We start from the raw sequence: 10,144 nt of genomic DNA on the forward strand, positions 1-10,144 counted from the left end.
TAAGCTACAATTTTCATTAAGCTATTACTGTTAGTCTGTTATCATGCCAAATTTCTATAGTTTCACAAAGGAGTGAATGTGGTAAGTGTGTTTTATGCAGAGTAAACAGAACAATTTCAAATGTAGGGTCTTCCATTGCATAGCAATACATCTTACTACTATAATTGGAGAGCTGTCTGTTTGTTTGTTGTTTGTCTGTTTGTTTGTCCAAAGTTTCAAGGCGCACTGTTTCTCCGATTGCCTCTAAAACTTGCCAACACACTTTTGAGGGGTCTGGAATGAATCTGGTGCATGTTTTTTTATCTGCTCACAGGGGCACTACAGCGATATTTTACGTTTTTAGGCCTTCACACTCACAGAGCCATTGTGACATCAATGAATCAATCAATCAATGAATCATCACCCTTCCCTGCTTCCCACTGATGATGTCAGTGATGACTCGAGTGACATCACTGATGACATAACAATTACTTGACAATACTCACTATCACATGCTCGAGTGACTTCACCCTATCAGCCTAATCTTATCTTTCTTTAATATTGTCCTTCCTCCGGTGGGCAGCTTTCTTGTGTACAGTGCCCAGGGACCATCTTCAAAAGTTGTCGTCACTGGTCAGATGATGATCTTTGCATGTTTTTAGTGGGGGTTCATACCGATGTTACATGGAGGAACCCCAGGGGAGCACGGGGAGAACATGCAAACTCCACACAGAAAGGCCCTTTTGTCGAGATAGCCCACCTCGGCAGTAGGCAGTGAAGACCTGGGGGGGGGGCACACCCTCAGCGCCCACAGTGTCCCAGGTGGGAATCAAACCCAGGACCTAGTTCTAGATGTGAGGCAACAGCACTAGCACTGCGCCACCATGCCCCCAAGCTGCGGAACCTGCCGGTCCTGACCGCACTCTGAAGAACGGCACCTGGGATGGTGGTGCTGTAGATGGACATGGTGGTTGAATGTGAGATTTCTGTAGGGACAAACAAGGTGAAAGGATCTTCCTGCCAAGAATTCCTCACCATGACAGAAATTATGAGCTTCCCTTCACCGTTGTCAGACGGCAGTTCCCAATCAGATTGGCTTCCTCACTTACCCACCAACAAAGGTCAAAGGCACGCAAATGACTGAGTTGGCATCTACCTACCTCAGCCAGTGTTTGCTCATGGCCAGCTCTACACAGCCAGGCTTCTCCAGGAGAAAGCAAGCCAGCAGCATGAAAGTACTTATTAAAGATGATGAGGGAATAACAGACATTGTCTATAAGGAGCTGCTGTAATCCTCTACTCATACTGTACAAACATTTCCATAACTGTGCCCATGATGCATCATCTCCAGAGTCCCTCTCCATCCCAGAAATCAAGTGCACACAGTGCATGTTTGTTGACACTGCCCAAACAAACAGCGACCTGTATGTCGTTGAACGGTGCAGGGGGAGAGAGGGGCGTGAGGCACCAAACGTTTCACCATACCACTTTTCTCCTGGCTGCTTCACTAAGGAAGAGATACGGGGCTACATTAAATGTCCTAACTCATTTGAGTTTCCCAATCATCACACAAAGGCTAACTAAACTTTCATTTGATGATCTTTGCAGGTATCTGGAAACCACGCAGAAAAGAAAACACAAAAGTGACTCTACAGAGGTAAGTGTTGTCGGATTTAGAGTATTTTCAGACACCGGGAAACAATGTGGTAATTGGTGTTCCCCTGTCTTTATGTGATTGAATGCAACACAGGACAACACAGGACACAGGCAAGATCTTCCCCTTGATTGTGAGAACGATGGTGAGGACACAATTCTTTTTGAGAACAAATATAAATATGACTTCAATGTGCACACACCAGTGAATCTGTAATCAATCCCTCTTTCAATTATTTAAGGAGCCAAAGATGAGGACACCCAGAGGAACGGAGGCAGTAAAAGTGACACTTCGGGCAAAGTGTCCGGTGAAGGGAGACCTGCAAAGTCTCAAACGTGTCGTCTCCTTTAAAGCCAACACATCTCATAAGGACTCATAGGGTTTTAACACTCAACATTATAATTAGTATTATTCAAGTGCCAAACCCTTGTCTCTGCCTGTGTGTTCACCCTTTACCTTGGTAATGGTAAGGAGTTGTGTAAACAAAATTAAGGGGTTCCCACAATTGATACAGCTTGTCAAGGAAAAGGTTGCTCAAATACGGTAGTTTCTATTTGATAAGTATGTTTTATAGTATCTATCAGTGTTAAAACAAAATATAGATCAAATGGTTTGCAGTAAAACTCGGCACAATTACAGGATATAAAACTACTAATTAAATGCTTAAAACAGAATTCCCTCGATGCTTCAGAGTTTGTAACTAATGTCAAATAATCGTGTGCCACCATTAGTGCAATAATTCCAAAACCTACAACAGCAAAAGACCTCCAGGTTCCTTTTGCATAATCACAATGAGTACTGGAGTTACATGAATATTTATTTAAAAAATAATTCAGTGCATGAATGAATGACCTGCTTGTAGCAGTCATCCGTTTGTTCTCTCCATTCGCTGTGTCTGTCGTCTTTGGTTGAATACAATTCTCTGACATTCGCCTGCAATCACAGTGGCTGAAGGATTCACAATGTCAATCATCCATTTTCATCCAGTGCGTTTTGTCAGCATCCCTTTAAAATTCAATTGAGACAGCAGCAGCTACAGCAGCAGTTAACACAGAGCTATCCCGTTTCACAGTCTGCTCCTCTTCTCCAACCATGCAGTTCAATTGCACTTGTATTTTATGTGCATAAATGAGACCCATGCCTCCTCCTTAGGCCTACCTAATGTTTCACAGTCTGTGTCCATTTATCCTGATCTGGTCCGGTTAGTGAGACCACAGTGAGGCACAGAGGCTTTTTCCAGTGTATATTTTGCTACTTGGTCAAGAGACAGTCCATCATACTGAGGGAGAGACAGGGAGAGAGAGAGACAGAGACAGAGAGAGACAGAGACAGAGACAGACAGAGAGAGAGAGAGAGAGAGAGAGAGGCCTTCATTCACTGCTGCTGCTGTCCTCTCCCACCACCATACTGCTGTACTGCTTCTGCTGCTGCTCTTTAAATGACTCCTTCACCTTGCCTCTCTTCAGTCCTCCATCCCTATAGAGGCACACAGGGGGCAGTGTTGGGCAAGCTACTTGACAGGGGGAGTGATGACATACTGTACAGTAAAGCCTCCACATCAAGCATGGTGTTAATCAATCAACCACATACAATCTATTGTACCATATTACCAATATTGTCATACAAACTTTCTTTTTTTTTTTTTTTACTTCAGTTCATGGATTACATGGAATATTTTCAAAAGCCAATGGATGAACTCAAAAATACAGGGTGGTCAATATTTTCTGAAGTGTCTAAAAAGTTGAAATTTGGGAGATTACGAGGTTTTCACCCAGTGGCGACGATGTGGAAGTACAATTTATTATGTACATGTGTGTGCATTGTAGTATGTGTTAAAATATTGTATCTAAAAAGAATGGGAAATACTTCAAAAAGAGAAAAATCACATCACTGAGAAATGAAGTTTTATTTCTAATAATCGTGAGATGACTCGCTATGGGATCAGATGCTCTCTGGGCCCTAGACAGAAGCACATATCTACACCAAATATCCATATTTTTGGGTCAGAGGAATAAGGTTTTTTAGTGAGGGTTAGCCTGGAGTGCGTTCTATAGGCTGGACGTCTCAGCCCCGCCCCCGTGCGTGGGACACAGTTAAGAAGCCTGGCAACTTCCCTTCAGGTCGGAGCGATGAGCTATCTGGCATACGAGAGCTCCCACATCCCATAGTGAGTCATCTCACAATTATTAGAAATAAAACGTATGAAAATAACCTCGGTTTTATGAATGATATGAGTCAAATGACTCACCAGACACCAGGGTGGGCGAGAAGAATGCTAATCAAGAATGGGGTTATCTCGCTCCGCCGCCCCCATATATAGGGTGGGGCTAGTGGAGGGAGGAAAAAATGTTATTCCTCTGACCAGAATATGGATATTTGGTGTAGAAATAATAAATGTGCTTCTGGCAAGGGGCCAGAGAGGATCTGGTCCCATAGTGAGTCATCTCACTCATATTATTCATAAAACCGGGGTTTTATTCATAACCTTAAGTTTAGTCTTACCACTGCAGATCCAGAAGTCCACCCTGGTGAGCGATGGCTGACTTCACTCTGTTGGCAAACTGGACAGCATTCTCCCCCTCCTGTCATTTTTTTAAATACAAATATATTCAATACTGCCTCTACGTCTCAAAGGAACAAACCTACCTAGATTTAACTATTCAACAGTCACTCAAACAACAATAGATTGGTAATTGATGTAAAATAATTGAACTCAGTTTGAACTGTTCTTTGAGTTTTTTTCTGTGACGCTTAACAAAATATTTGATTACGCAGCGTAATCGTAAAGTTATATTAAGTGTTAAAACAGCGTTATTCATTAACATTAAACACTGCTGCCAATTACCATTTCGATATGTGAATGTAAACTATAATGTACAAGCGCAGAAATGTCTCATTCAGCAAACAATGTGGCCTCAAGCGTAACCGAATGATTGTGAGTCCTCGTGAGTCCCGAGTAGTAGTGAGCGAGTAGGTTAGTTAAACTCACTCCCCATAATAAAGGCCTGTTAACCAGCTCCGCCAAGGGAGCAATAGCTCTCTTGGCATAGTAGTTAGTGTGTGCGCCTTGGAAGCGGGAGGTCGGTGGATTGAATCCCGCTCCACCCCTGTGCAAGCCCCAAACATGGTCGACACAACGCAGGTTACACAGGCAGTGATAATATTACGAAATATATTTGTATGGTATATTTCTTTTCAAAGGAAAGACGATACCTCACAATTTTTCAGACCGAAAGGTAGGTGCGTGTGTGTGTGTGTGTGTGTGGAGGGGTGGGAGTGGTACTTGAGGGGTGTACACACGACCACACGTGGATGCATGTGGTCACGTGCATGAGCACATGTCAGACACACCTGCCGGTGCATGGCTGGCAGATACCACACATTACAGACCAGGGCCCAGCTGGTCATCATCCTCAGCAGGTAACTGACCATACTGTACTTGGAACTGTTCCAGAAGGCATCTCCAAACTTAGGGTCATACTGAGGAGAGAGTTCAAATACAAATAAAAGCTCACAACATTTTGAAACATGCAAGCCAGAGGGCACGGAAATGAGCCAATGTGCAGAGAAATACCTTAATGGCCACCGGGTATATTGTTCCTCCGATTTCAAAACTGCCCTTTTTAAACATCATGACGGATGTGTTGTTGACACAGGTGCCTGTGGAAAGCAGAGATCAGCAGGACAGGTTAGCTGTTTTCCAAAACCACAGAAAATGATAGCTGCTCCTTTGTAACCTTTCAGTGGGCAGACTGCTCACTGAAGAGAACAACACTCACTGACTCACATCCTTCATGATATAAAGACTAACATTGGTCTGTTTGAAGGTGTCTATCATTGTACTGTACATGGTGACACTTACCCTCTGGAAAGATCAATATGGGAAGCTTTGTCTTGTCATTAACGTGATCTCTTAACCTGGAAGTAATTGGCACATTGTCAATGGAAATTATTTTATGACTACCCAAGTATAGTCATAATGTTTTGGATCCCGGAATCATGTGCTTTCACAACTGGGAAGTTCATAGTTTCAGCATGAGTGTCTGGGTAAAGATGTGACACAATGACATAGTGGAAATCAAACTATACGAGTCAGCATTCATTAGCAACTTTCCACTGGCATATCCATGCTTGTTGGAGTAATGTGAGATGAAGACATTCTACGGAAGATTTTACTGGCAGGAAAATGCCAACCTGCTTTCCTGTCGCAGCAGGAGAAACGGAAAAATAAGTGAGGTGGATCAATCTGTTATTTCACTGTTTGGGCTTGTAATAACACGCACGTGTCGCAGAGGCATGTACTGAAGCTGGGCTGAAGACTGACCTCTTGGCCACTAGGTGGCGATCTTTCATTTCTGCTCTCTCAAACCAGACATGAGGACAGGACCTAACCATGGCTCTCTGGCATACTCCCATCAAACCTCCATGCACCTGACCCACCTGGGGAAGACATGGTAACAATCACACAATATGGTTTAGTATGAAAACTAAAAGGTATGATCTATCTATCTGTTGTGTTCTGGCTGGAGTTGGTACCACATACCATAGCGTAACATCCGTCATTGCAGAGAATCACAATGTCGATAGGGGAGGTGTGATTGGCTACACAGATTCCTCCTTTTTTGGGTCTATTCTCCCTGTAGTTACATACATTAAACACATGAGGTCAATATAAGAGGATATGGTCATTATTTCTCTTTGTTGAGGTAGGTAGAGGAAGGTGAGGGTTGGCTTACTTGCTGTGATAGTGGATGGTGGCAGAGAGTCCTCTAGCACAGATCCTGTAGCACATGACATGGACCCACTCACTGAGCCAGAACTTCATCCTTAAACCAGACACACACAGAAATAGACAAGTGCAAAATGAAGGAGTAATCTGTATGGTTCACATCAACCTCACGGTTGTACTTGACAAGTCAAGTTGCAGTCTACGTCCATGTTATCCAACTTAAAAAACAAAAACAAAACAAAAACCCTGTTTTGATCCGAGTGAAATGTTCTATGGTCTCTCCTGTTTATAAATATTGCCAAATCGTTTGCTTTGACCAAGTAAAACTATTTTTTATAAGCATTTTACGAAATGTCTATGGGAAAATAAATGGCAGATGAAATCTCTTGGTGCGTATGCCTAACCCGGAAGTGGGCATGACTTTGGCTCTCTATTTAAAGCTAATAGCTGATAGCTGATATACCTAGCAGTGGTCCGTTATAAAGAAATAACAGACCACTGAATGCAGTGATTGACCAATCAGAATCGAGTATTCAACAAGGCCGTGTAATAAGTATTTGTAGTCACCTCCAATTGGGGAGTAGTCCAACAGCAGATGTTGCTATGACCAGCCAGGAGAGGCCAATGGTGGCCAAGGTGATCCTAGAAGAGAGTGTGACACACTCAGTTTTTGCTGCTGAAAAATCAAACACTCATATACATAGCCTATAGTGTCTCTGTACCTCAGTGGGGCGAGGATGCAGTATCTCACAATGACGCCCAGGCCGTAGACCAGCGTTAGCTTCAGACTGATATACTGGAAATCGTTGTTGGTGCGAGTCAGCAGGTTCCACAACACCAGCTCCTCTGAAGAGAACCTCTGGGTCACCTAGTGTCAAAGGCCAGTTACAGTAGTTTTATGGACTAGATTCTAGAATCAACCACATGGACATAAAAAAAAAAAAATCATCATGTTATCCGTCTTATCTCTATAGTAGAAAGTAAAACAATGCACCTCATCCTCCACAATGCTCTCAATCCCTCGGCGGGAGAAATAGAAAGAGTCACTGAGTGTGAAATCGCCGCCCTCTGGTGGTTTGGGTCGACTTCGTCTGAGGTCTTCAAACTCTTTCTCCATAGAGCCATCGTCCCTCTGGATGAGAACTAAGACAGACAGACAGACAGACAGACAGACAGACAGACAGACAGACAGACAGACAGACAGACAGACAGACAGACAGACAGACAGAATCAACCCCAGACATTTGATCTCCCTGGTAATCTAAAAGATAAATCAGGATTGCCACATATTTTAGGATTTTGATGATACTGTGAGTAGACAGAATGTCAACAGGAGAGAAAAAACAAACTAAGTTAATTCAGGAATGTGTTTCTTGGAGGATATAATCAAAAATAAATCCAATTATAAAAACATTCTGGAGTTGCGGAAGAGGAAGGTCTGGCAGCATGAGCACCTACAGTACATATAACAACATGTTGTCATTTGGAAACTGGCAGGTTTGTCTTCATTGATAAATTTCATCATGATACATCCAACATGAAACATGACATTTTTGGTCATAATTAGGAGCTGTCAAAATTAATCAACACCACACCCAAAGAATGTCCTTCCACTTTTTGACCCGAAATACCCCAGCCAGGATAAGATGAGAAGAGAGCTGATCACAGAGCAGTCTTAAGTAGTGAAAGTGGACCCTTGAGAGATCTAACACTGCCGTCTTAACAGATCTCAGAACAGCTGAGCTGGCATCAGCTGGGAAGGCTCCACAGTATCTGATCGTGTGGGAGCAAAGTCCAAAACCTGGAATGATCGACTGTAATTCAATATTCAATCAAAACTTTGTTTATGAAGCACTTTCCTCTGCTCACACTCATTGTCCACATTTGAAAATATAACACTGACATACTTTGGACTTGGACTACTTGCTGACACAACTAACATCTGTGTGTGCTACAGCGGGGATATCACCCTGTTTAGCTTTGGCCATAACCTAGTGACTGATAAGTGTTGAGTAATTGCGTCTTGTCAGATAGGGCAAGTTTCCGGAGTAACTTTACCTTGCCATCATAAACTTTCTCAATTCACTGAGCCACGTACGATACCATACAGAGGCTGCACCAAACAGAGGATTCCTGGCACGGTACAATCCAAAGCACAATTCAAAATACACTCTAAAGGCCTCACCATTAGATGCAGAGGCCTTAAGTGCACGATCCTCTGCATTTGCCTTCTGGATCTTCAGAGTGGCCCACTGTGGATGAGTGGGACAGGAGACATGCATGATGATCTGCCACTGTCAGTTGTGTTGCATATCATGTCTGACATCTTTAATGTTTTATGTAGACCACTCAATGAGGATCAGAATAGCTATGAACCTCAATGCACCTGTGAGAAACACAAGAGTTTGAATGACAGTTTAGCCTACCTCCAAGGTTTTGACCAGGATGGTCATGTAGGTCTCAGAGATGCCCAGCGAGAAGCCGAACATGGCTGGCACCATGATGAGGGCAACAACGAGGTAGAGCCAAATTGTCAGTGCCCACAGGGCAATAGACCAGTACTCCTCCATCTCTCTGCAACAAGGGGGTGTGCAAATGCTGCCCTGTGGCACAAACTAGTCTGGTGCCTGGGGGGGAAAGGGGTAGTCCTCTGCATCAGCTCATATAATAAAAGAAATAATCAAATAATCAAATCAAATCCTATACAGCTCCCTGCAATGTGGGAAAACAAATATCAGATGTAGAAAAAAAAAAAAAAACATGAGAAAAGTATGTATGTAGAAAAGTAGTGTATGAAGGTCAGTAACAACAACAACCACAATGACAAATGGACCAAATAACGAAGTCTTGAAACAGTCAGCTTCAACAGCAGCCTGTGTTACAGCCAGAACAAGTCTACACACACAGACTCCGCCCCCAAAAATGTCAACGTTACGATCAGAACTTACGGTAATGTAAACTTGCCAATTTAAACATCTCCACAAATAAAACACAATAATACTTGGACTTATAAGACTACATGTTTCAGATTGATCTTAATCCTCTATTTTAGCACGCTTGTTTTATGTCACGTCAGACCAGCTTACCTGTCAAACTTCAGTCCATGCCCTTGCTTCCTCAGGAACAACTCAAGGCACTGAGCAGAAGGAGTAATCACGCCAATTTACTACAGCAGCTGTAGAGCAAAGTTCACTGAGTTGCTCCCAACAGCGCCTCTCTGTGGCCAGAGGGGGGAACACCGACACGTGGACCTGGGAGCTTGGCGAGTCAGATTCAACTGCTGTCAGTCTTTACCTACAGGTAGGTAAACAGGTCACCGTCTCACCATCACCATAATTAATATACAACTTACTGTGGTTTGTTAACATAGTTCTCTAATAATTTTTTTCTCCAGGCCAACTGATTTACCTCAGAACCAGTCACTGCTAAAAACCAAACCTGAAGCAGTTTGGGGAAATAATAGTGACTTGAACAGTCCAAACCCCTCAGATGTCTCATGATTAACCACAACTGAGGGAATTTATATGAGGAATGCTGCAACCCTCTCCCTGTGTAAAAGCCTCTGTCTCCCACCTGAGACTAACAAAAGGTCCTTATTATTTCAGGATCAGACATTTCACAGTCTGTTGCACATTACTGTAACAGTGGGGGTCAGAAGGGGTCAGTTTGGGTAACGTCTCGTCTCTGGGAATGATAAGAAATGAATTCATTCTGGGATTGAATCTAATCCAGACATCTTTCAGGATCACAATCCCGGCTCCTTGCAGGCCCGGCGCTAGGGG

General features: G+C 43.2%; 1 protein-coding gene across 2 annotated transcripts; it reads right to left on the minus strand.

The window, feature by feature from the left end:
* Positions 1 to 2,434: 2,434 nt before the first annotated feature.
* On the minus strand, positions 2,435 to 9,482 carry agpat9l (1-acylglycerol-3-phosphate O-acyltransferase 9, like). 2 transcript variants are annotated; one of them, XM_083644013.1, is made up of 14 exons: positions 9,449 to 9,482; positions 8,789 to 8,989; positions 8,548 to 8,614; positions 7,357 to 7,505; positions 7,085 to 7,230; positions 6,930 to 7,004; positions 6,370 to 6,459; positions 6,177 to 6,270; positions 5,958 to 6,073; positions 5,496 to 5,551; positions 5,208 to 5,293; positions 4,985 to 5,113; positions 4,136 to 4,215; positions 2,435 to 3,109 (listed from the first exon to the last, which is right to left on the minus strand). In XM_083644013.1, the coding sequence occupies exons 2-14, from the start codon at positions 8,930 to 8,932 to the stop codon at positions 3,004 to 3,006; spliced, it is 1,338 nt and encodes a 445-aa protein (XP_083500139.1). In that variant the 5' UTR covers positions 8,933 to 8,989; positions 9,449 to 9,482; the 3' UTR covers positions 2,435 to 3,003. The 2 variants fall into 2 exon arrangements, with proteins under 2 accessions (XP_083500139.1, XP_083500140.1); XM_083644014.1 differs by lacking the exons at positions 8,548 to 8,614; positions 8,789 to 8,989 and having other exon boundaries at positions 9,449 to 9,468.
* Between the last annotated feature and the right edge of the window lie 662 nt (positions 9,483 to 10,144).

The sequence above is a fragment of the Poromitra crassiceps genome (assembly GCF_964638095.1).
Source record: "Poromitra crassiceps genome assembly, chromosome: 10".
Taxonomy (NCBI): Eukaryota; Metazoa; Chordata; class Actinopteri; order Beryciformes; family Melamphaidae; genus Poromitra; species Poromitra crassiceps.

Coding starts and splice junctions, on each gene's coding strand:
- agpat9l (XM_083644013.1), bottom strand. CDS start 8,932: ATGGAGGAGTACTGGTCTATTGCCCTGTGGGCACTGACAATTTGGCTC. Junction 6,271..6,369: donor ACCATCCACTATCACAGCAA/GTAAGCCAACCC, acceptor ATGTAACTACAG/GGAGAATAGACCCAAAAAAG. Junction 5,294..5,495: donor CATATTGATCTTTCCAGAGG/GTAAGTGTCACC, acceptor TGCTTTCCACAG/GCACCTGTGTCAACAACACA.